The following is a 24,655-nucleotide window of genomic DNA, read 5'->3' on the forward strand; positions in this document are numbered from 1 at the left end:
GGACTTGAGGGGCACGGATGAGCACTGGCCAACCAACCGAGTTCGCCTCCCTCCCCACGTACATCTCGGCAGCAAAACTCAGGGCAAGTGCCGATTCTCAGACACCCGCGAACTGGACCCCCAGAACTGCCGCTGCAAGGGTGCAGATCTGGGCCACTTTCTCATCCTGCGCTCGTGAGGCCAGCTCCTTTGCCTGGCGGTGCTGCATTCCCAAGGGAGGCCCCACCAAACCTCTGCCCCCATGCCCCCCATGCCCCCCGACTCACGCGTGGATCTTGCCGTTGTAGTACTGGGTATCCATGATGACCACCAGGTGCGCAGCCACGTTCATGCCCCAGCACAGGCTCCGGGAGGCCACCACCACCTGGATGGCACCTGAGCCAACCAGAAGCACAAAGCGAGGTGAGAAATGGCCCAAGTCCGAATAACCCATGCAGGAACATGCACAAAGGTAACCCAGAAGTGCAAGCCTATCACAGCGCCTCTCCAGGCTTTGCCAGCGTCAAAATGGGGCCAAACCCGGGACCCTGGTGCCCCCGCCAACCTGTACAAATATGCTGTCCAAAAAGTCTCAGGAATTAGACCACCTGCATTCCCAGATAACCAAAATAATCCTTCACTGAGGGAAGGACGCCTTATCAAAGAATAAGGCAAGCAGTCTGCTTGTGTATAGAAGAACTTACAAAAATTCCCTAGATTTGCACCCAAGGACAGTTAACTGTCTTCTCGAGAGTCAAGGCCAAGCTACAGTCTCTGATGCAGGGCCAGAAAGACCTATCTGATGCAGAAAGTGAGTGGGTGCACCCTGGAACAATGCCAACGCTATTTACAGGTAAGAACTTCCCAGATGCAGCACACGTGAGCTCAGGTGGAGCACTGGATAAAAGCAGGCACTTCAGCAAGGGAAGTGCAGCATTCAAGTACTGAATGCCGTGCTTTCCAAATTTTAAAAAAACGTCCTTGTGCACCCAGTCAAGGGAAACCTTTTCACCATTTCAAACTTAAAGATGATGAGGGCCGACAGGGCTCCCCATTCAGCTGTCAACCGGCCTTCCCTGGTCTGCAGCAGGTGTCTGGGACATTCAGCTATTGTGCTTTGAACTGCAGAGCTGCCCCAAGCAGGAATGCCGGCAATGGGCTTCTCTCAGCCAGTTCTTATCCCCAACTTCCCAAATGGAACGGTGGACGCCCTCGACACGGCTGCCTCCCTCCCCACTTTACCAGAGCCGAACAGCTGCTCCACAACTCTTCGCTCCATGGAGGTCAGCCCCTCGTGCAAGTAGCCCACCCCGTTCACCAGGGTCTCCTTCAAGGTGTTGTCGTTCAGCTTGTCCACGTAGGGCGCGATGTCCTTCTCGGTGCAGTGCAGGAACCTGCCAAAGGAATCCGAGCCAGGGCTCAGTCCAGACAGCCCTGGCCAGGCCTCGCTGTTCAGCCTCTCTGCCAGGAATGCAACAGCCCTTTCAGCTGAAGCACCGCTCTTCACATTCCAGGGGCATGCCAAGCAAAAGGCATCTGGCCAAAACAGCACAACTTCCAGTGTGCGTGAGGTGAAACATGGGAGGTTATGGTCCCAGGGCAGTTGCCTCCCCACACAGAGCCACCCACCCAGAGTATGCAGCAGACTAGCTACGCCAAAAAGCCTACGGTTCTTACATTTCAACTTCCACGCCAAAAAAGGCAAAAAGACATGTTTGGAAATGTGTATGCGGCGCCTACAGCAGAGTTCAAATTCGAGCATGCAGAGAGTGGAGAGCTGGGGGGTGCCTGGCGTATCCTGGCCCTCCCCGGTGACTGGCTGACCCAGGACCGGCTGTGCCAAGCAAAGGAACTGGCCGCTCCTTGTGTCCTTCTCTGCATGGACCTGGAGAGCGTCTTACCTCTGCCGCTGGACATCGGAGGCGCAGGTGGTGAGGATGTCGATGGCCGTGAGGCGCGTCTGCTTGCGGGAGGGGACGAACACGATGACCGGCTTCTTGGGCGAGTGCTTCATGACTGCGTGGTAGACCGGCTTGGCCATGGACAGCAGGCGGGTCTGAGTATGGCTGATGTTGAAGCCCTGAGCAGGGTGGGAAGGGGAGAACAGGACACTGACCCAATGGCCCGCCTGCCTGCTCAGCGCCGCGCCGCGCCGCATGCAGGAGGGCCCCCGTCCGTCCGGTGCCGGGCACTCGCGGGCGCACTGACCTGGATGTGCAGCTCCAGGGGGACAGGGCGCACGTTCGGGTGGAAGTTGAAGGTGGCCGTGGTGCTGCAGCCCAGCCAGTGAGCCACGTCCTTGGCGTTGGACAGGGAGGAGCTCAGGGCCACGATGCGGATGGGCCGCTCGATCTGCGAGGAGATGTAGCGCATGCGAGAGCAAATCACCTCCAGGACCGGCTGCAAAGGCACACCAGAGAAGTCTGGTTAGGCTGGGTCCCCAGGGGCTCCGCGCAGAGAGACTGTGGTCAACTGAGGAAGGAAGGAATGCTGGCGTTCCTGAGCTCTTGCATCCACCTATGCCTTCTAGAAGACGGTATAAAAAGGACTCTACAAATACAGCTGCATACACGAACTATGTAAGAGCGGAAGAAACCCCCTGCTGGCTTGCCCCCGGCCCCCTCGGCCCAGCATTCCGCTCATGGGGGCCAGCCCATGCAAGACCCACAAGGAGGACGAGTGTGCCGGCGCTCTCCCTCTCACTGCCTGCCCCACACTGCCTAGCCTGACAGCATCCTGCATCCGCAGAGCACGCTCGCGCAGAGGGGGCTCAGGGCCTAGCGCTCCCCCTCAGGTCCTTGGAGCTGGGTGTCACTGCCCCAAGCGGGATGACCCACCCCGTTCTCGCCACCAATGAGGTGCACTTCGTCCACAATGAACAGGTTGACATTCTGAACATTCTTGCGCTGCTTCCAGCGCCGGGAGAGGATGTCCCACTTCTCAGGGGTGCTGATTATGATGTTCCCTTTGCCCAGCAGCTTCAGGTCAGTGCTGGTCTCCCCCGTCAACAAGACGACCTTCTTCAGCAAACGTTCTTGGAACTTCTCATACCAATCCAGAAAGATCTGCCAATCCGGGAAGACAAGATTCTGAACAGCGTGTATGCTGAGTGTTCTTGTGCTCAAACACACAGTTCCCTTTCCAGTTTTCTAGCTTAGAGGATCCACCAAATGGCCATTCAGAATTATTCAAATCAAAGGATCGGCACCATTTTTATCCCACTTTTGCACAGCTTGGCCTTTTCTCGTAAAGGAACACCGTACGGGAACCTAAAGGAGCAACTGGTGCCTTCCAGATGTTCTAGTCTACATCTCCTAGCATTGCTGAGCATCATCCCTGCTGGCTGAGCCTGACAGGAGGGGAAATCCGAAACACCTGGAAAATGCCAGATGGGGGAAGGCTGGAGCAGACAGAAGAGGCCGAACAGAAGAGTGTGCATAGATGCACATCCAACAAGTCCTTCCCCCACCTGAGGCCCCTGCAGTTCTCTCAGTGCCCCATATCCAGACCCCCGTTTTAGGTTTGCTGCTCAATGGGAGAAGAACTGGTTTAAATCAGAGCTGATCATGCTCCCAGGCAGGACAAGTTCAAGAATGACAGGTGAAGATGGCTGTACCTGCTCAGCAAGGGCCTCCATGGGGGTGATGTAGACACAGCGACCCTCCGAGTTCTGCAGCAGCATCCTCAGAATGGCGAACTCTGCACAGATGGTCTTGCCACTGCCCGTGGGAGCTCCCACAAAGACATTTTCATCGCTGTTATAGACCGTGTTGAACACTGGGCAAAAATGACAGCACGGAAGCATCCTCAGGTGGCATCTCTGCATTCCCCCAAGGCTACCAACGGAGTGAAACGTGAAATCGTGGCCCAGGGAAGCTCCACATGCCGAAAATGACCTGCCTCCCTTCTCGGGCTCCTTTGATCTAACAAGGTGACTGTGACTGTGAACCACACCATGTTGTCTTGGGTTATCCCAGCTACAGGATCCCAATAAATATAGTACTATGTCACAGCAGCTAGGTGCCAGTCCAACTTCCTTGGAATCTCTTAAAGATGGTGCCCTCCTCTTGATGGCTCTCCATCCCACCAGCCCTACAATCATTTGGACTCCTTACCTTGAGTTTGGATTGGATTGAAGAAGGGAAACTTGTCCTGGTAAAGGCTCTCAAAGGCACTGTTCCGCAATGCAGAAACGGGCAACGGCTGGAGGTCCAGGAGCTCGGTTGGTGGAGGGTACTTCTCTGGGAGAATCAAATGTCGGAAGGACACAGGCAACTGTGTTTCACAGGCTGGAATTAACAAGCACATACACTCAGCAGTGATGAAGACATGGGAGGCTGGGAAAGAAAACTTATTGCTGCTTTTATCCATGTCCTTCGGGGGAGATCAAGGACCGGCTGCAAGCCATCCAACCTGGTGGAAAAGCTAGCATTAGCCATGATGGCGGGGTTAGATTTGTTGTTTTATCTCATTTCTGTTTGTTTTGCTTTGTACTCATGTATTAACTTTAGATTATCTGAATTTGCAATTCAGCTGGGGACTGGTTTGTTACCATTATTTTCCATATGTGGTCCCACAGTTTGGTATTTGTTTATTCCAAGCCATTTTGATAAGCTAAACATCATTAGCAGACCCTCCTACATGCAAATCACACCAACATGAACAGCAGTTCAGGGGGAGAAGGGAAATCGGCAAACCCACTGAAAGCCCGCGCCGTGGGACTTACACAGCCAGCGATCAGACACCACCCGGATGAAGTACTGCGGGGGGAGTGGCTCAAAGACCGGCACAAAGAAGGTGATGAGGTGCTCGTCCTGGGCATATTTGGCCTTCAGGAGGAAGTACTCATGGTGCAGGATGACTTCACTGTCCACATCCTCCACCAGAATCCAGAAGGCCTCTGAGGAACCGTGGACCTGCCCGGGAAATGGGTGGATTTAGCGCTGTGTGCAGAGAGCGGAAGTCTGACAAGACCATGATTTGAGGAGCACATCTGGCACGCCTGCTTCTCAAATGCCTTTCCCTGCTCCATTCTTATATGTTTGTATATATGGACCCTGAATTTTTTTATCTTCCTCCTCGGCTAAAAAAAACTCCGGGAGTGGCTGACTGGTAAAGCAAGAGAGTTCCTGTTCAGACTTAAAATCTGAGAAGATGTAAAACACACAGAAAAAGGAATGGGAAGGCAAGAGAAAATGCAAAGACAACTTTCTGCAGGGTGGGTGGAACAGTCCCACATCCCCTCTCATCTCCTCTAGTACAGCCTGCTGGAATGGAATACAGCCTGCAAGTGCACTTTTGGAAAGCCTAGAATATATACCCAAACTAGTTGGCCAGCAAACGTCTCCTACCCCTGAACCCTGCAATAACCTCACCAGTGATTATAAATGCAGCCGGCCCCTTACCTTCTCATCCCATTGGAAATCTGGGGTAATTGTCAGCTCGACTTTCAGAGTAGACCTGGTGATAGGCTGCAAATGGACAGACAGCTCCAGCTTGGGGAACAAGTGAACGTACTTGTGAATTGTCTTGCCCATCTTTGGCATCCGGATCAGCTCCCCTGTAAAGAGGCAATATTAATGAACAGAAGGGCAGCTGTATGAATGATGGAGGACACCTGTGCCACGGTATCAGTTGATGCAGCCAGACTGCAGAGCCTCAGCCCCGGATGGTTTTCCAGAGTTGGTCCCCATGCTCAAGAGTCAAGCACCCCTGCTTCAGCGTAGTTAAACGCAGCAAGACTAAAACGTTGCTTGTCTCGCACCCCTCAAGAGGTTCTCTGAAATGCAACTGGCCCTTCTGCGGACAGAGGTTCAGCACGGCCACGTTGCGGCTCCGTTACCCATCAGCTTATGGGTGAGTTAGTCTGAGCACCTTCTGTTACCACCAGATTTGCTACTAGGATTGAATTGGTCCCATACAAGCACTGTTTTTATCTGCACAGCAGGATGTGGTTTTGAAGACACTTTGCATTATTTAGTGATTTACAGTGTGTTCTCCTTCCCCAGGTTCCCACAGAGACCAGCATCTAGCAACCTTTCCTGGATCCACTCACTTCTGCCCAGGAGCACCATGGTTTCCCGCACCCAAACACAGCCCATGGCCCTCACACCCACAGACCTATCTCGTTGTGGTTCAGGTCATACAGCCGCTCAAATGGGAAGTTCTTCTTCTCGATCTTCTTCACCACCTCTTCAGGCAGCTTCTTGAACTGACGAAGGGGACACATGGACTGCCACCTACGCAGGCGAGAAACGGGGAAAGGCTGACTGCTGACTATGGCTCAGCAAGGGCAAAGGTCTGGGTCAGCACAGGACCTTCTCCGGCATCCTCCTCCTCAAGCACTTCCTTTAGCGAGGGAAAGAGAGGCGGGGGAGCCCACTCAGCCTCCCTGACAGCAAATTTGTGCCCATGTGTGACTACCTTCCAAGGCCCTCTTGTTCCGACTGCCTGGTTTTCCTGGCCTGCTGCTATTAAAAAGCAGACTTCTTACCCTTATGACAGGAGACCGCCTCACAAAATACATCCAGAGCTAGCAGGAGATATGGGGGCATAAGCCCCCTTTCTTCCACAGGTGCCTTTCCCCAAACAGTATTTTCCCTCTTCCATTTAAAACTCACACGGTCCTTAAAAAAAAAACTGCTAAAATTCTGCCACGCACCTCCATTTTTATATCATGACAAAGTAACAGTGCAAAAACAAAGCCAACTAGCTCAGACTCCAGATTGCAAGAAATATGGCCAAAATATTGTCTGAGTTTTCACTGGAGAGGGCCACAAGTGAACGTCCTGCATCATTCCTCCAGAGTTCAATACCCACTGTGTTGGCCAGTCCTCTCCCACCTTGATCCAGTAACTTGTGCTCCTCACAGCATCAAGTGTGGTTCTAGGGCAGCCGTCCGCAACCTGGTGACCTTCAGAGGCATTTGGACCACAGCTCCGAGTCCCCATCCAGCAGGGCCATTGCCTGGGAAATCTGGGTGTTGCAGTCCAAATGTGCCTGGAAGGCACAAGGTCAGGGAAGGCTGCCCTGAGGAATCTGCGTCACAGAAGTGAGATTTACTTCTGAGAAAACCTGCGTAGGAACTGGCTGAAGGTAGAGGAGAAACCCTGGATGCTCTCCTTGCTAGCAAGTCTACAGTACACAGAAATTAGGGACATGCCACGTACATTCGTTTGTCGATCATTTTGCAGAGGTTCAAAGTCTTGTCAGTGAGCTGCGCCCAGCCGCGGTTCAAGACAATCTCAAAGATGGCACGCATGAGCCTTCCAGCAGACTGAAAGAAAGATGCCGACATCACCATAAAGGAAGAGAAACAGGGAGCAGCGGTTCTGAGATTTTCTTCCACTGTGCAGATGGTCAGGTCTCCAAAACATCACCTATACACACCGAGACAATGGAGCCATGTTCTCTGGCGTTACCCACAAAGGACACTTTGACAAAGGAAAGAGGCAACCATAAACCACTGATCCATTCAGCCAGTGGACAGTTTGATCCAGACCGGAAGCATCTTTCCAGGGCCCTTTCCAACCCCCACGCACAAGATCTTTTGCAAAGCGTGGGCTTTACTACCCAATAAGCTACCTGGGCCTTTGAAGACAGGGAAGTAAATGCCCCAGTTCATTCAGGAACAATGAGAGAAGTCCTACAGCAGTTTATGGACCAACAGAAAAAAGCCCCACAACTCCCAGTGTTCCCTGGCCACCAAGGCTGTCTGGGGAATGCAGGGAGTTGCAGCACATTTGTCTGTCTGTTTCTGGGTATGCATGGGAATGTGCCCTTACTGAAACTGGGGCTTTCACCAGAGGTGCTAAGGTTCATGACGGTTTTGTACTCACAAGGTAATGACACACAAGGATGCCCATGGATACATGCGTGCCAACACCAAAGGCTCTCAGAACTGTGGCTCACCTGAGTGACATACACCATGTCTGCCATGAGAGCAAAGCCTTCCAGCTTCAGCTGTGAGATGAAGGCCTGGAGGAGAACATTGATCTAAAGAGATGCAGAAGACAAAACATTTACCATCTGGCAGAGAGCAAGCTCCTTCTTCCTGCGGTTGGTAGAGAAGGAAATAACTGTTTATTTCCCATCCTTCTAGTTTTTGCAAGCTTGTTTTTGCAGTCAGAGCACCTAATAGCAATTAGAAGTGGCCTTTATTATTAAACATTTTTAAAGGGAGAATTTCCCCTGCGTCCTTGCAGAGAGTGGATAAATATCAAAAAGGAGGAGGAAGGAGGGTCAGCAAAGTTGTCATACAACACACAGTAAAAATGAAAACACAGTACGAGCAAAAAGGGAACACACTATACTAACAGAGTGTACCAATCAATTCAAAATGCTGTAAATGGTGTAGCAACGCCAGGATCTGGACAAGACTTTCACACAATCAGCAAGTGGGAGTAACTGTACATTTCAGGTAGTCACTGCTTGATCGCCAGTCATTTCAATAAAAGGATGGTGGCTGTGGTCAGAAACTTGTTTTCCAGGTAGGGAACCAGTCAATTATGGCTGGGGATAACACAGTCCCTGCAGTTCCCGCACCTTGACCAAGAACACTAAGGCTTTCTCGGTGCGTGGGGTGCTGTAGGCAGGGGAGCATCTGTATGTCAAGAACTAGCACTGCTGTGGAGGTAAGCTCCCTCCTATACAAAGCAAACTTACTTTAGCGCTTGGTTCCTCTATGCTCTCTTTCACTGGGATGGGAACCCTCTCAAGCAGCTTCTGCAGTTCTAGTTTCTCTTCCTGAAAACAACAAAAACCAAAAAAGTAGGAAGGGAATATAAAAAAAGCCATCACTCTAGCCCACAAAATCTAATCACAAAATTATAGAATAATAATTATAGAGTTAGAAGGGGCTAGAGGGCCATTGGGTCCAATCCCCTGCTCAGTGCAGGGCTAAACCATCCCTCTCAGAGGGCTGTCCAGTTGCATCTTGAATTCCTCTGGTGTGGGACAGCCCATCTCCTCCCTAGTCACTGGTGCTACTGCGGTAATGATCTAACTTTCAGGAAGTTCTTCTTGTAACTTGAGCCTGTTATTCTGTATCCTGCACTCCAGGATGACTGAGAAGAGATTCTGGCCCTCCTCTGTGTTTCAAGTACTTGAAAAGTGGTATCACATCTCCCCTCAGTCTTTTCTTCTCAAGGCTAAACATGCCCAGCTCTTCCAACCTCTCCTCCTCCCAGGGCTTTGTTTCCAGTCCCCATGTCATCCCTGTTGCCCTCCTCTGCACCCTTTCCACTTTCAGCATCTCCTGGAAGCAAGTTAGAAGCAGGAGGAAGAGGAGGGCAACTCACTACTGAAGGGTCATGCTAGAAAGAGATTAAAAGCACACCAAAGTTGCACAGACACAAAGTAATTTCTTAGAGAAGCACAAATTCATTCTTTTGGTTTTCTGGGGGGCAGAGCAACAGGACAGTTCGCCCCAGATTTGAAAATGGGACTTGGCCCTTTAGGATTTAACACATAACCATAACCATCACAATACGTGAAGACAGAACCACGAGCCCTGCTCCCTGCTTCACACAGCTTTGACAATCCAAAGCCTTCTTTTGTCTGTGTGTACATTTGTAAGAACCAGGTCATCTATTTTGCCCCCAGGCCAAGGAAACTGAAAGTTCCTTTCAAACATGTTTGGGTCTTGCACTGCCCACCCTGAAGCTAATAAAATGACTGCAGGCACCAAGTCAACCCCCCACCCCACTTTGATCACAGAAGAGATCTCTGGATTCCTACCTCTCGGACAGTGATGTTCTTGAACTCCGAAGATAGTGAGAAGACCCGGAAGAGCTCGATTTCACTTAAGGTGGGCTTCAGCAGCTGATTGTAGGTCTGTATGGTTTCATTGGTGATGTAGTAGTGGCTGGCAATGCGGCCCAGCTCAGTCACCTGCAGGAGGAGGAGCAGAAGCGAATGACTTCCCCAGCACTTCTCTGAAACTGCCTCTGGCCCCCAGGTCAAAGGAGTTCCGATACCCCTGTGGGACAAGGAGCACAATGGCCCCGCTCACCTGGAAATTCCCTGTCTTCTTGTCGTACTTTACTAAATTGTTTTTGTCTAGCATCAGCGCTGCAGTGTGCACCAAGTCCAGCCGCCGCTGGTCCAGCAGTGGATCTCCTTTCAGGTCATCATGGGAGATCCCATATAGGGTCGGGGAACGTAGCATCCGTATGTAGAGGTACGTGTAGCCAAGCCAGTTCACAGCATCCTGCAGTGGTCAAACATCCTACCATCAGACCTACCAGCCAAAATGCTGCCAAAAGTATACCTGCTGGGCCTCAACTCCTGGACTTGATGGAAAAGGGAAGGGGCAACAGCCATGCTCTCCTTGCAACTGCTCTTAGCCACGCCAAGGCACTGCTCTCCAGAAAGCAGAGAACAGACTGGCTGGTTCTTGATAAAAAACAGAGGCAGAGGGAAACATGCAACCCACATCCCTTTACTGACTGTGGCAGGGGCCGAGTTCTGCAGTTGGTATAAACTAGGCCAGTCTTTCCTGACCTTCCACAGAAGGCCCATCTCACAACCTAGCTCCAGTCAGGCTCCAAAACCAGATGGGCTACCATCTACATTTTGCTTTATGCACACAGAACCACCTCCCGCTCCCTGGAAAAAAAGAAAAAAATCAGAGCACACCAACTTGTATGCCAGAAAAAGTCTGATGCTGATTATGTATACTAATCAGCATACAAAGAGTCCTAGCAGGAAGTCCTGAGACCATGCAAGGCACTGAAGTGCATCTAAGTTTCTATTAAGGGCCGGAACAATTAATACAAGCCAAGATGTTCCTGCAGGCTGACCAAGCGTGAATGCACACTGCCTTGGTTATACCAGACGGTCTCCCAGCAAGACGTTCCGGCACAGAACCCTGCTCCCCTTCGCGCTCTAGACTGCGCCCAGCCTCCGAGATCTGTGCCCAGTATTCCCAGGAGGAACCCTGGGCCCAAGGCGGCTGTGGGCAGGGGACCAGGGCCCCTCCTCACCTTTGCGTTCTGAACATTGCCCAAGACGACCTCGGCATTCAGCATGTCTGGCAGCTTGGCCACCATCTGGCTCTCGATGGGAAGCTGCTGGTTGAGCAGTGAGAGGTAATACTGCAGCTCTCCGTGGGACGTGATGAGGATCCCTTCGCCCTTGGTGTCATACTGAGGCCTTCCAGCACGACCCAGCATCTAAAACAAATCCAGTGCCTGAGCTGCGAAGGAGCGGGTGTGCAGCAGAACGAGGAAGCGAGCCTCCTGACAAGACGTGTGCTGCGCCCGGCACACGGACACGGACCCCCTGGCCCGGGAGTACAGCGTGACCCACGGAGGCCGCCACGCTGTGCCCCCTCCTAGCAGCCGTGCTCCTATCGTGCCCCTGCTCAGTGCCGCGACCAGAACTGCATGCAGTACGCAAAGTCCGCTCTCGCTGAAGACTCGTGTGAGAAGAACACGACCTTAGCTGGCTTATTTTCGATCCCTCTCCTAATTATACCCAGGATAGGGTTTGTGTTTTCCACAGCAGCTGTGCCCTGGGCCAGTACTGCCAACAAGCGCTCCACCTCACTGCTTTCTTGCTCAGTCACTGCTAGTTCAGCTCCCATCCACCCATTCTTGAAGCTAGGACCTTTCACCCCAACATGCATTGCTCCAGGACAGGTGGGCCAGGCCAGATCATGTCCCGCCCCTGAATGACATCGGGCCTGGCAGCCTGGTCTGCTCCCCAAACCAAAAGAGGCTGGCAGCTCAGGGACAAACAGAAAGAAGCACACACAGAGAGGATGTGCCCTGACCCCAAACAGTTTAAGGAGTGTCCACACCACACAAGCTTTACCTGCAAGATGTCCAGAGCTCCCAGCTCCGTCCAGCGGCCCTTCTCTGGGCTGTAGACCTGCGTCCCTTTGATGATGACAGTATGAGCAGGGAGGTTAACACCCCAGGCCAGCGTTGCTGTTGAAACCAGGACCTGTAAAAGAAGCACGCCGAGATCCCGAAGGGATGCACCTTCCAGTCCCAAAGGAACTGACATTTTTACAATACATAGAATTGGAAGGAAAAAAAATTGAAACTAAGACTGTCACCGAGCAAATGAAATGGATGAGAATTCACATGTTTTTCAATCAGTTATGCCTACATATTTCTGCATGTGAAGAACAAAACAGCCTGACCATGATTCGTGAGCACACTTGTTGCGATAATCCCCACGCTGCACGATACCAAACTAAAATGCAAACGTCTGGAAAAGATTATGCCTTTTCAAGCTCTTTGGGATGGCAAAGATGCTCTACTGTTCGGCAGACCATTAAATACATTGTGGGTAACTTGTACATAAAATTGTAGACAAACTGATCTTAGATGCAGAACAGAGTGCATTGGTTATAACTATTGCTTTAAGACACCAATTAAAACTAAGTCATTCATTCATCTCAAATAAAGTATTTCTTTTTTCCCATTTGAAACCTTCAAGAAAAAATAGTATTTTCTTTCAGACCTGCAAATGGGAAAACAGAAAGGCAAACATCAGTTGAGAGGGGTCGGTTCAGGGCTGGAGAAATGGAGGCGAAGTGTGAGAGATTCTGGCCAGTCTTTTTCCCAGAAGAACAGGGCTCCTGGCTGGTGAAGAGAGCACAAGCTGGGAGAAAGGAGTGCTCAAGGAGGAGGCCTTCAAGAGGACGTCCAGGAGGGGAGGGCATTAGCAAGAGCAGGCGGCTGTTCCAGAAGACTGAATGTACTGCATGGGACACTGTCGGAAGTGAGTGTGGGAGTCAGAAGGACGAGGCCAGGGGCTTCACCCACTGGTTGAACGCCTCCCTTAGCTAAGCCGTGAGCCTACGTACCACTGATCCTAGGAAGCAATGCAGAAGTGCTGACAGAGGAAGCCGAAGAGCCCATTTGCAACACTAACCATCTTTGAACAAAATTGAATTGGGAGGTCACTGCATGGCTTCAGAACTGCCGGAACTGGAAGGGCGGCTGGGGATGACTGCGCAAAGGTTTCCCCTAGCTGTGCTCTAGTTCGCTCACCCAGTATCCCAGTGCACCCAGAAACAGAAAGGCCATTCACACACTGCTGGCACAGGAACCCTTCGCCCCACCTGAATATGCTTGTCCGCAAACAGATCTTCCACCAGTGTCCGGTCCACCCTGGTCATGCCAGCATGGTGGATGGCAAAGCCATAGGGCAGCAAGTCTTTAAGTTCCAAATTCTGCAAAGGAGAAAGCGACGCTGCCATCAAACGATTAAGAGAACGCTGATCGGTTTACTGCAGTCAAATGAAGAAAACTGAAATTCTGTTCGGGGCAGGGAAGGGAATTACACTGCAAAGATTCAAGACCCTCTAATGAAGCTGAACTCTGCATTCCATTCCATGGGGAGTCTAGCTTAGTCTCGACCAGGTTGGAGCAGGGCTTTCCCCGCAACAGCCTCCATGCTGTGAAAGCTTTGCCACCGTTTTCCAGAAAAGGGCACATACCATTTTCAACCCAAACACAATTAACTGCTTTCTTGGCCGGCCTGGGGTTCCATGAACTCACTGGGTTGCTTCATACCAATGTTTTTGTTTTTGCTTTTATTGTTCGACTTATTTAAATTGTGGCCTTTTGTGGATGTCTGATCGATTATGAGCCAGTTTTGAAATGTGAGAAACCGCTGCATAAATACTATTATGGAAAGGCAAAAATAAATACCTTGCATTGCTCTGCTTCTGTCCTCAAGACCTCAGTGGAGGCAGATCCTTCCCTCAGGAAAAGGCCCAGGGTGTCCTTCTCCAGACACATGTCCCTGATGGCTCGGGCAGTTTTCCCTGTCTCCTTCCTGGAGTGGACAAACACCAGCACCTAGTGTCCGGATATCAGAAAACAAAGGTTTCCATGATGGTTATGCAGCAGAGATGCAGGGCTGGAAAGGGGAGGTTGGAGGGATTTGAAAGAGCAATACAGGCACTGAAAGGAACCAGATAATAAGAAAGGAAGAACAAGAGTATTTCCTGGAAAACACAAGTCAAGCTGGCCAGTGCCCAAAACAAAGAATATTGTACGCAGGATCATTTCTCTACTTGATTAACATTATGTAAAAGAAAATGCAAATATTCTGCACACAGGGGCAATCCACATTTTGGCAGCCTCTCACTCCAAATCATCCAGCAATATACAGGAGTAGAAAAAAAATGGATCCCGCACAGCCCTGCAGCACAAGTCTCGTGAGGTTGAGCAGAAGGCCCCCAGTGCCAAAGCTGCCCCTACAGATGGAAGCAGAGCTAGAGTGCTGCGGTATCTTCTACACCCAATCCGGCAACATACTGCGGCCAGAAGGCTCATGAGCCACCACAAGAGCGAGCAGTCAACAGGACGGCCTCCCTGCTTCTTCCCCGCTTCCCACCAGATCGCCTGTCAGGTCGACCAAGGCCACAGAAGAGCCCAACCCCTGCGTGAAGTGGATCTAGATGGCCCTCTTTCTCCAAACACTCCGGAATCATCACTGCCACGCCAGTTCTTTAAAATCACCCCCTCCCTGCAAAGAGGAAACTAGCAACTGAGCAATCGGTCCCAGGCCCAAAGAAACAGCTCAACAAGCACCTTTCCCAAGACAAATTGGAGATACCTGGGAACGGAAATCCAGCAATTCCTGGATTCCCCACCCCTGCAGTATGTTAACACACGTCAGCAAGGTGCTCAAAAGAACTTCTGTTATGGGACAGCGGCATGAATACAGCAATAAAATTGCAAGCTAAGGGGAAAAGGGGATAACATGAATGCAATCAAGAAACAAAGCAACGCTCATGAAGGTTTTCCAAAGCTTTCCAAGCATTTGGAGCTATTTAGCCATACAAGGGAAGGGAATGAGGCGGATGGAAGCGCCTGGTCTGAAGTTGTGCTCCCAGAGAGAATACTTCCATTCCAGTTCCCCTGAATACAAAGACGACTAGATATAAATGGAAATAAAGGGAACCAAAATCACCTGGTTCTTCCCAGCATGTTCCATAATCTTCTCATAGACAATTTCATTCATAATCTGGAACCGCTTAATGGCTTTCTTCTCAGTAATTCCCACGTACGTCTGTTCCAGGGGCACTGGGCGAAAGCTACAAAGAAGGACCAGGCATTGTGTAAGACAAGCACCTCCCTAGGCAGAGTCCTTAAGGAGGGCTACAGAAGGAATGCTGATGGCCCACGGATGCTGTGCGTGCCCTCTTGCTTTTGACAGAAACATTATCCAGACACCACATTCACAACTACCTCAATCACCACAGATCTCATTTTAAAGAGGGACAAGATTCTGTCCCTCATGGCTGAAGGAAGGAAAGCTGAACCCAAGAAACAAATCAGTAGCTGCAGAGGTGCCTCTGAGCCCTTTCAGCCCCAGCCAATTTTCTGGTGTACGTGTCCCATATTGCTTCCTGCCCTCAGGCCCAGCTTTAGAGCATAATACACATGCATTGCGATGTCTGCCTGTTAAGCAAAATGTAAGTCTGTCTGCCAGGGAGTGAGGACCAGGTATGGTTTCCTGGTATGCATCAGCAGTTGTCACTGCCTGGAAGATGGAGCGGTGTCGTTCTCAAATGCCGTAAGTAGTTCTCTTGTGGTTTCCAGGCGCCTCTCAAAATGACTCCCGAAAGGCAGCAGTGCGCACCTGTTGTCAAAGTAGAACAGGCCTTTGGAAGGTTCCACTCGCAGGAAAGTGGCCACATCCTCGTAGTTGGGAAGGGTGGCGCTCAGTCCGACCAGCCGCACGTCTTCCTGGGTCATCTCAATGTTGCGGATCGCTCTGGCCACCAGTGCTTCCAGAACAGGCCCCCGGTCATCATGCAGAAGGTGGATCTCATCCTGTGGAAAGACGGTTTACCTCCCTTCGCAGGTGAACAAGAGGGATGCCTTCCTTTCCCCCACCCCATGGAGCCCAGGGACACCTGTGCGGTCTGCCTGTTCTCCCACCCAACGAGACCAAGATGTGGACCACCCTCATCGTGGCCTGAAAGTGGCTTCCGGGCAACTCACCAAGATAATGAGGCGCACCAGCTGGGTGTAGGTGCGCTCCCCGCCCTTCCGGGTGATGATGTCCCACTTCTCAGGGGTGCAGACAATGATCTGGGTGGCACTGATTTCTTCCTTGCACAACTGGTGGTCCCCTGTCAGTTCAGCCACAGTAATGCCGTAAGTGGCCAGGCGCTGTGAGGAAGAGCGGGGCGCAGCAGTGAGTGAACATCCTCACCACCGCCGCCGCCGCCGCAGGAATGCCTACGGTGCCTTCCAGCATTCCACACACGTGACTGCCATCAGCCTCACAACAACTCCACAAGGTGGGTCAGTGGCACATGGTATCACAAATGGGGCCAAGGACAGGAAAGTGGCAGCAGCCGAGCAGGCCCCACAGTGCCTCCCTCTGCACGGTGCACGTGCAGCAGCCGCCTCGTTCGGAGACTTAGGTGCGTCTGCAGCGGCAGGCCCTGGACCGTTACGTTTGCTGGTATGCTCCACCAGTTTTCACTAGGTGTGGCCTCCCTTCCTGGCACCCTGCAGAGGGAGGGATGAGGCAACAGGGATCTTTCCCTGGCTAGCCAGGCCCTGCTTTCACAGGGCTTGTCCCTCTCCAGGAGACTATCTGCTGCCTTTCCACCATGTCCTTCATAAAGCAACTGTAACTTTCCTTCAGTGTTGCTGTGCTCTGTCGTGTTTGGACTGCAAGCCAGTCAGAGCAGGACCTTTCTATTCTGACGCTTCGTGCAGCCGCTGCCAGGCTTTTACGCGCCTCAGCGATAGGGAACTCCTCAAAGTTTTGGACACCACCTCGCTAGGCTCTGGTCCTTGTCCTTTCATTCTACCCAGTGCAAGCCCAAGAATGCTCCCAGCGAACCTTTCCAAAGCTGCCCACCATCTCCTGCACCAAGGATCTCATGGGCGCAATGTAGATAATCTTGAAGTCATCCACGCTGATGGTGCCATCCAGGCTGATGTGCTTTCCGATCTCACGCAGCATGCACATCAAAGCCACATTGGTCTTCCCAGCACCCTGGAGTACAGAGCAAGAGCAGAAAACCTTCACTCTCCCCAACATCACGAGCCTGCAGAGACAGGCATCTCCCCCAGAAAAAGCCGGACCAGGAGCAAACAGGGAAGGGCCGGAGGTGCAGAAGGTTCTGGCCATCCCCGCTCCATGGCATGTCTGGAGGGGCTCTCACCGTGGGCGCACACAGAAGCAGATTCATGTCTGTCTCGAGAGCAGCACGGTACAGCTTGCTCTGAATCCGATTCAGTGTTTTGAATCCCTCAAACCCAGCCTGGGCGTATTTGGGGAGCTTCTCCACAGGAACGAGTTGCTGAGGAAGAGAGGAAAAGGGGATCACTCAAGATCTTAGGGTGAGGGCACCAGAAGAGGGCGTGCGGTTTACCAGTCCTGATGAAGAGTCCCTGCCCCTCTCCCCAGAAAGACTCCTCTCAGCTGCCTCCACCAGTGGTATTCCAGCAAGAAGCTGAACGCGGGAAGCAAGGTCCCTCTTCCTTTTTCCTCCTGCGTCACGTCTGTCTAGACTATACTGCTGCAGGCAGAGAATCCCTTCCACTGATTGTAGGAGAGTCACTGTAAGAGCTGCAACAAGCCCAGCAGGCTGAATCCTTCGTGCCAGAGCAGAAGTGTTTCAAATCCTCCTCTCCTCTTTGAAACAGCTTTAGAGCAGAGACTGTCATGTCTGCAGCTTGAAGGCACAACTGCAGAAGATTTTAAATAGAGGAAGGTTGCAGGAAGGGTGAAAAATGCAACCCAGGAAGCACACCGCAAAATAATGCACCTGAGAGTGGAGGCAGAACTGATAAGCACAGCAAAAGAGCCAGGCCAGAGTCCCTAATGCACCTTGTACTGGTCAGGTCAGTGGCAGTTAAGAGTACATTGACAGCTCGGCCTGAAGCTTTCTGGGTTGGCTTTGCTCTGGCAATATTTCTGAAGTACACTTTAGTGACAAGGCTCTGTGTTGGTGGCCCCCGTTCTTGAATAACTGCACTCCAAAGGCCTTACAGAAGCCCTGCTGATACCCTGTTTACCCTGTCTTTTTAAGAACGAGCTTTTCCTGGAAAAGCAATGCTGCTCTGGTTCGGATCAGCTTATTTCCCAGGGAAATTTTAGTGTACTCAGACCCCTCTCCTTCCCAAAACCCCAGATATGGAGTGTGCACACCAGGGCAATAGATCAGCAGTTAGCAGCCAAAACACTAAAAGAAGTGAGAAAGCAAAGCGAACAGCCACAAACCTCCTCGGAGCCAAACGGCTTCGGCTTCAGGGCAGGGACGTGAACTTCCTCGTAGCCCTTGCGCTGCCTGCGGAAAGAGCCGTCCGGCAGCTGGCACCGCTTGTTGGCCATGAAGTGGCTGCCCTGGGCAAACACCAGGTCGTCCAGGTCCAGCACCTGGCGAGGGGCCAACGCCTGGAATGGAAGAGCGCCGAGACAAAGGGGAAATAAGGGCAGGCGAAGGGAGAAGCTGACGCTGCCGTCCAGAACTCCGGATCGCATTTTCCCTGCGTCTTTCACTCACAAAGGGGCCGAGGGTTGTAGGCCACCTGGGTGGGGAACCTCTCACACAGCAGCTTCCACACATTCATGCAGGTGCCTGCACCAAAATCACTGCCACCCATGAGAACTTCTGACGAAGTTCAAGTACCTCGCCCCCTTGATCCAGATCCAGGGCTTCCAGGTCGGTGTCCATGCGGGACTGGCGCACGCGTTCCCTGCGGGAGCGCTCCTCCTGGAGTGGTGAGGAGAGAACCATGTTAGGGAGGATTTGACCTCTCAGAAGCAACCCCAGGGGGCTGACCCACCGTTGAAGCCCCCATGCCCCCCGGCTGGGCAGTTTACTGCACCGACATCCATCTTTTTGAGTGCCAAAGAACAGGGGACTGGACTTTTCTCCCCACTACCTGGTCTTCTAATGTACTGAGGGGCTTTGAGCAAGCCTTCCTCTCCCTGCTTATCTCATAAAGCAATCATTAAGCTCAACTGGAACCTGAATGTTACAATCCAAACCAATGCTGCAGAAACAGTTTACATCCCAGGCCTCCCTGTGTAAAAATTTTACCTGGCTCCCCTCTGACTCTTACCCGAATCAAGTCCTCCTTTTCCGTCTCATGTAACTGATACAGAAACTTTGACAACTCAGGATCAGCCTCCATCTTTCCCATAATCCTCTCCTTCTCTGCTTCGCTCTGCGCACTCGCCAGGAGGGTACAATAGAGGACTGGGGAGAAAGCACATTACAGGAGCAACTGGGACCAGCCACAAGACCAGACAACACACAATTTAGAGCTCACTGGAGACAGCAGAGAAATCCATAGGAGATTCAGGTGAGCTGAAATTTCTAAGAATCCAGAACCACAGATCTGGCCATGGACTGGCTTCTCCCAAGTCAAGTGGGTTCCATGGACATGTGGACCTTTCTTATTTTACTTACATTTTTGCAAATGCAGTTGCAGAAAAATACATAAAACATCTGCCAAAAATACACATTCCTCTCCATAGGCTGAAGCCAGCTCTGAGGACCAGCATGCTTTTGGGCCTGGCAAGCTTGGTTTTTTGTTTTGTTTTGTTTTAAGCCCATTGTGAGATTTGAGTCCTGGACAGGCACCCTTTAGTAAGCAGCAAGCAAGCCCACAAGGCTTCATCCTGCTTAGCCCGACCCGTAATATATCTCACAGGCTCAGAGGTGTGGATATACCTTTAAACCCCTTGGCAGGTATACAGCATTCCACAAGAGAAGCAGGGTGCTCTCCCTTGCTCTGCCGTTTATGGATGTTAAGCAGTCTCATACCTTCCCCAAACTCCAGCGGAAATGGGAGAACCCCCTGCCTCTCCTCCAAGTCCGTGCCACAGAATTTGGGAGGGGACACGTTGTGCCACAGCTGTAACCGGAGAACCTCGCATAGCAGCCACATAGCAAACACTCACTCATCATTCTGTGTTGCCTCAGCACTTTGATGAAGTCGAAGGTGTTGAAGCCCAAGAGCAGCACAAGCTGGTTTTCGCATTCCCTGTCATCACTGGCTGTCTGGAAAGACAAGGAGGGCGGCAAGGAGGTCATGCATGCTCTCCACTGAGAAGCATTCCTTCTCGGGACCAGGGGTTTCCAGTTGCAGAAGGGCAGGGGCATGCAGCAGCGCAAGCACAAGTCCAGACCCTCCTCAGAAGCAATGCCTGGCGGAGGATGACTCTGCTGGGCCACGGCCTGGAAGCCTCAGATACCAGGCAGACCAGGCTCTGAGCACGAGGCCCTTCAGAGGCCGCAACCAGTGGGAAGGTCCTCCTGTGCTGCACACGGACGGGTGGGGGCGGCTCTCTCCCCACTTGCAAGAAGCATCTGCCACCACAGGCTTCTTGCCATGCCGACAGGGTCAGCCCAAGCCGAATCCACACGGCAGCCATGGAAGAACAGCAGCAAGGGAAGCACCTTTAAGATTTCCAGCACTTCGTCCGCCTTTTTCTGGGACACAATGGCGTCGTCATAGAAGCGGCTCAGCTGCCGCTGCAGCCAGAAGGCGTCGATGTCTCGGGGGTGCAGATCCTTCTTCTTGGAGCTCATCAGCTCACCGGACGCCACGAGCTTAAGAGAAACACAGTCATTCACACCAAGAGCCTGGACATAAACACTCAGAAGCCTATGTACAAAAAACCCAAGTGTGCTCCTGAAAAGCTGACCGGATGCTTGGGATCCCCCTCCACAGAGCTGCAATATTCCCTTTCTGAGGGGGTGAGAACACGCCCCCAGTATATGAACACTGGCGAGAGATTCCCAGATTGCTCTGGCCATTCCCCCTCCTGAAAGCTGCTGCTATCAGTCACCCTCCTCAAATGGCAGAAGCTCCGCCGTGCCCTCTGCAGGACTCACATTGGCTGAAAGGGTGCATCGAACAACCGCCTCATCTCCTTCCATGTCATCATCAGATGCCTCATCCCGTACCTCACCATAGACATCCTCATCCCCTTCCTGCCGGAACAAGATGGCTCTTGATTAGTGAGGCACAGCACAGCATCCCCAGCAACCTCGTATTCCTCTTAGGGGCGTAACACCAGACACAGGGAGTGATCATCGAAAAGCAAGGAAAGGGTGTCCCCTCTTTCTATGCAGCCGGACATGGTTTGCATCATCAAGCAGAACACATTAGAATGGCTGGTTATTCTCTCACCAAGATCCCAGGAAGCTTGGAAGGCCGAGCTTCCACGTAGCCTCCAGTCATTTCCCTACCCAGTAATGGGAGAGAGGCCAGGCCTTGGCAGAGGGCTCACCTAGCAACGCACGCGACAAGCCACACATACAGCTGAGTTGCTGCTAAGAAGTAGCACGACTCCATAAAATGGAGCAGGGCCAAAAGACCCAGGTTCATCTCCTCGACGAGGCCAGAGTGACCTCCAGCCGGCAGGCAGTCTGACAGCCCAATGCACCTCACAGGGCCGCCGGGAGGACAACACTCTGGGGTGGGGTAGGACTGGAGCGCCACAACGAGCAGCACTTTGCACTCCGTGGGAGCGAGATGGCATCCACATGCCATTAATAGCCGGTGCCCTCACTCTCCTGCCGCCCCGCCCCTTCATTACTTGCAGCCCGCACGGTCACACAGTTTCCCAACACGCTAGCTAGACTCCAGAATCAAGACCTGGGAAAGAAGAGGCACTAGGCAAAAAGGCAGCCAGGAGGCGGCAGGGAGAGCGGGAGAAATGAAATTGCTTGCGTGGACATTGCCAAGAGCACTCTTTCTCCCAGGCAACAGCTTAACTCAGAAGGGCCATCTCCTTTTTGTCTGGAAAGCGCATGTTCTTTTCTCGATTTCCCTGCAACTCACACCAAAAGGACCGGTCCACTCACCTCTTCATCAGACTCAAACTGTACGTTCACCCCATAAGTCTCGTCGATGTTGTCATCTGCAATGGAGCACAAGGCAGAAATGTACCATCTAAGCAGCAGAAAAGGGCACACACATTCCACATGGGAGTGCCAGGATGCATTTGAACAAGGGGGGGTTCTGAGTGGGAGTGGGTCAGTTACGCCCATGACCCTTCTGTGCAGGTGGTGTAGACCGAGCTAGCTGGCATGTCCTTCCAGCTGCACTCTACACAGCAGTTGGGGACACTACTGCTGGCCCTAACAGAAGCTAAAGAAAAATCCCAACAAATCGCTGCATGGGGAATGGGGCAAGATTTGTTCTGAGAGCCAAGAGAGGAAGCCTGAAGGTATACAGTGGATGTGCTTTTCTGTACAGCAAGTCTTCTGGCCAAGGGGGAGACTGAAGTAAACAGCTAACTGCTTTACTCAAAGAGTTCTGTGGACAAGGCTGCAAACCATACCCATGTTCTGGATCTCCTTGTCACCACCATAGTCCGTGATCTTCTTGCCCAAATTCACTAGCACGTGGTAACGCGTGTCATCAGTCTGCCCCAGCAGGAGGTCGATTTCTTTCCGCCGCTCCTTATCCCGCAGCTTCTCATTCTTCAGGACTGCCAGGACCTCATCTGCAGCTCCACAGAGAATGTCTCGAGGCTGCGGGAAACAAGAGCTGACTTACTCCCCTCAGTAACAGCCTCCGGTGATGAGCGCCAATAGAAAACAGGACCATTCAGGAAAAAGGAGGCACCAGCACACTAATGGAAGCTATGTGGATTTGTAGAAAGGCAACAAATATGTTTTTACACAATAGGAAGGTGAAGACAAAAACCAGCTTAGTGAAGATTAAGCCAGTTCAGTGGCCACAAGATGTGGGTTGTAAGGTGGAAAATTGAGAACGGAAGGAGAGGGGCCTGTCAAACTTCCTGACCAAGTCCCTTCCTTTCAGTAGACAGGACTCAGGTGGCAACTGTGGCTGGCAGGAAAACCCAACAGGAACGTTCCTATTAGGGGCTTAGGGCCCCATGCAGCATTTCCACGCAGGTCCCGCTTTTCCCTTGTTCTCTGAGCGTGCCTCCCGACACCTTGCAGCTTACGCTGCGATAAGCACTGCTACTTTTCTGCAGTAAAACCAATGCAAGGAAAAGTGCCATTTCAGATGGAGAATCATTCGCACACACCAAAATGCATTTCTCAGAAATAAAATAGTTCTTTGACAAACATAGGCATTTGTGATTTAAGCAATGCACCAGAATCATCAGGTCACAATGAAAACCAAAAATCTGAGTTCAGACACAAGCAACCTGAATCTGATCTTGAAATCTACACCAAAGAAAGCAGTGTGAAATAAACGAGGTGTCAGCCACCCACAGAAAGGATAATGGGCCAGACTTGCCCCTTTCTTGTTATTCATTAATATGTGGCACAGAAGGACCAAGCATAAGGGCTTTGGACTTATACTCGTCTAGTGCCTCACCTCAATGCCTTTATAACATATGCCCTTCACTCACCTGATCCCCAAGGGCTGCCTGAATGAAGCTTAGCAAAACTTCGTAGGTTTCTCGAGTCTCTTTGGTTTTGGGTTTGTAGATAATTCCCACCATCTCATCAATGCCCTCTGAAAGCAGAGTGTAACCTTTCATCTTGTTGATGTCGTGTCTGTCCTCATCACGTTTCCGCCGTCTAGAAAGCAGATCATCACGTGATCAGTAAAAATACGAGAACTTCTCATTGGTTCACTTTTGCCTGATGCTGGGATTCTATTCAGCTTCTTTATCTAAGCTTTTCTACTAGAAAGACTATGAAACCAGATTACCCATCCCAGCTATCCCCAGGTCCAGGGGGGCAGCTGAATGCAAAGTGGTCAGATCAAAAGACAAAAGCCATAGGATTTTTTTTTTTAAACAAACCCTCAAATTGGGACTGTGGGGCGCGGCTGTAGCTATCTGGGGAAGCCCCAAAAATCAGTTTCGGATCTCAGGAGGACTGAACTTCAATTGCACGGTGACACCCTTTGCTCACTTTGCCCGTCTCTCCTCCTGCATCTGCGGCTTGGTCCTCTGGGCCTTGTCACCCATCCGGGTGCCTTCCAGCTTCCCAACCAGAGACAACACTTCTCCTGTAGGTTCATCACGCCGGGTCCTGTCAATCAGGGAGCGGTCAGCTTGAAGCACAAGATTCGAGTTCTGCAAGAGTCGCAACACGAGGGGGTCGGAGTGAAAAAGAGGATGAGGAGAGCGTCGTCCAAGAGCCTGTTACTCCGGGGCCGCCCGAAGCCTATCGAGTGCTTGAGCCGAAAGGCCCAGGCCCCCCGCCCCCGCCCCCGCCCGACAACGGCGCCCGAGCCTTCCCGGCCCAGCACTCACCGCCTTGTACTCGTACTGCAGGCTCCGGGCGGTCACGTCCGCCATGGCGGCGGCGCGGCTGCTTCCTCTCTTTCTCCTCCTCCTCCGTCCCGACCTTCCGCCGAAGGACTAGCCACGTTCCTCCACACTCAGCGGCCTCACCACCGTTTCTCCCGCCGCGCAACGTCGCCCGCACGCCCCGAGCGACCGCCGCACTTCCGCTTCCGGGCCAGCGCCGGAAACGGCGAAGTACTTCCGCCCAGCAAAGGCCCTGCAGTCATCCCCGGGGCGAGGCGCGCTGCCGTCGTGGGGGAGCGGCTCTTTTGCCCGCTCACATGACTTCCGTGTCCTTTGCGGCGTCGCGGGGCCTGAACGCCGCCGCGCTGTTCGAGAGGAGCGGCTGTTGCCCTCACCGCTGAAGGGAATCTGCGGCATTCCAGATTCGCTCCCTTTGTCTTAAAAAGGACGAGAAAAGAGGGTTTAATTATGTATTTAA

At 52.0% G+C, this 24,655-nt stretch overlaps 1 protein-coding gene across 1 annotated transcript in view; it reads right to left on the reverse strand.

The window, feature by feature from the left end:
- SNRNP200 (small nuclear ribonucleoprotein U5 subunit 200) overlaps positions 1-24,378 on the reverse strand; it is a 34,555-nt gene extending 10,177 nt beyond the window's left edge. The window contains exons 1-35 of the mRNA XM_044417323.1: positions 24,181-24,378; positions 23,837-24,000; positions 23,326-23,497; positions 22,279-22,471; positions 21,800-21,855; positions 20,825-20,923; positions 20,387-20,539; positions 19,888-19,987; positions 19,044-19,180; positions 18,608-18,691; positions 18,199-18,372; positions 17,138-17,275; positions 16,813-16,968; positions 15,957-16,127; positions 15,592-15,785; positions 14,920-15,043; positions 13,650-13,799; positions 13,058-13,168; positions 11,797-11,928; positions 10,965-11,153; positions 9,992-10,189; positions 9,718-9,870; positions 8,644-8,724; positions 7,891-7,974; positions 7,149-7,255; positions 6,100-6,218; positions 5,385-5,539; positions 4,706-4,895; positions 4,095-4,268; positions 3,596-3,756; positions 2,817-3,044; positions 2,188-2,379; positions 1,881-2,059; positions 1,222-1,373; positions 267-375 (exon numbers count right to left, since the gene is read on the reverse strand). Coding sequence (XP_044273258.1) covers positions 267-375; positions 1,222-1,373; positions 1,881-2,059; positions 2,188-2,379; positions 2,817-3,044; positions 3,596-3,756; positions 4,095-4,268; positions 4,706-4,895; positions 5,385-5,539; positions 6,100-6,218; positions 7,149-7,255; positions 7,891-7,974; positions 8,644-8,724; positions 9,718-9,870; positions 9,992-10,189; positions 10,965-11,153; positions 11,797-11,928; positions 13,058-13,168; positions 13,650-13,799; positions 14,920-15,043; positions 15,592-15,785; positions 15,957-16,127; positions 16,813-16,968; positions 17,138-17,275; positions 18,199-18,372; positions 18,608-18,691; positions 19,044-19,180; positions 19,888-19,987; positions 20,387-20,539; positions 20,825-20,923; positions 21,800-21,855; positions 22,279-22,471; positions 23,326-23,497; positions 23,837-24,000; positions 24,181-24,225 — 5,024 coding nt within the window. The 5' untranslated portion in view covers positions 24,226-24,378. The remainder of the gene's footprint in view (positions 1-266; positions 376-1,221; positions 1,374-1,880; positions 2,060-2,187; positions 2,380-2,816; positions 3,045-3,595; positions 3,757-4,094; positions 4,269-4,705; positions 4,896-5,384; positions 5,540-6,099; positions 6,219-7,148; positions 7,256-7,890; positions 7,975-8,643; positions 8,725-9,717; positions 9,871-9,991; positions 10,190-10,964; positions 11,154-11,796; positions 11,929-13,057; positions 13,169-13,649; positions 13,800-14,919; positions 15,044-15,591; positions 15,786-15,956; positions 16,128-16,812; positions 16,969-17,137; positions 17,276-18,198; positions 18,373-18,607; positions 18,692-19,043; positions 19,181-19,887; positions 19,988-20,386; positions 20,540-20,824; positions 20,924-21,799; positions 21,856-22,278; positions 22,472-23,325; positions 23,498-23,836; positions 24,001-24,180) is intronic.
- Positions 24,379-24,655: the final 277 nt, after the last annotated feature.

Source organism: Varanus komodoensis, unplaced genomic scaffold, assembly GCF_004798865.1.
Source record: "Varanus komodoensis strain SLA01 unplaced genomic scaffold, ASM479886v1 scaffold88, whole genome shotgun sequence".
Classification (NCBI taxonomy): domain Eukaryota; kingdom Metazoa; phylum Chordata; class Lepidosauria; order Squamata; family Varanidae; genus Varanus; species Varanus komodoensis.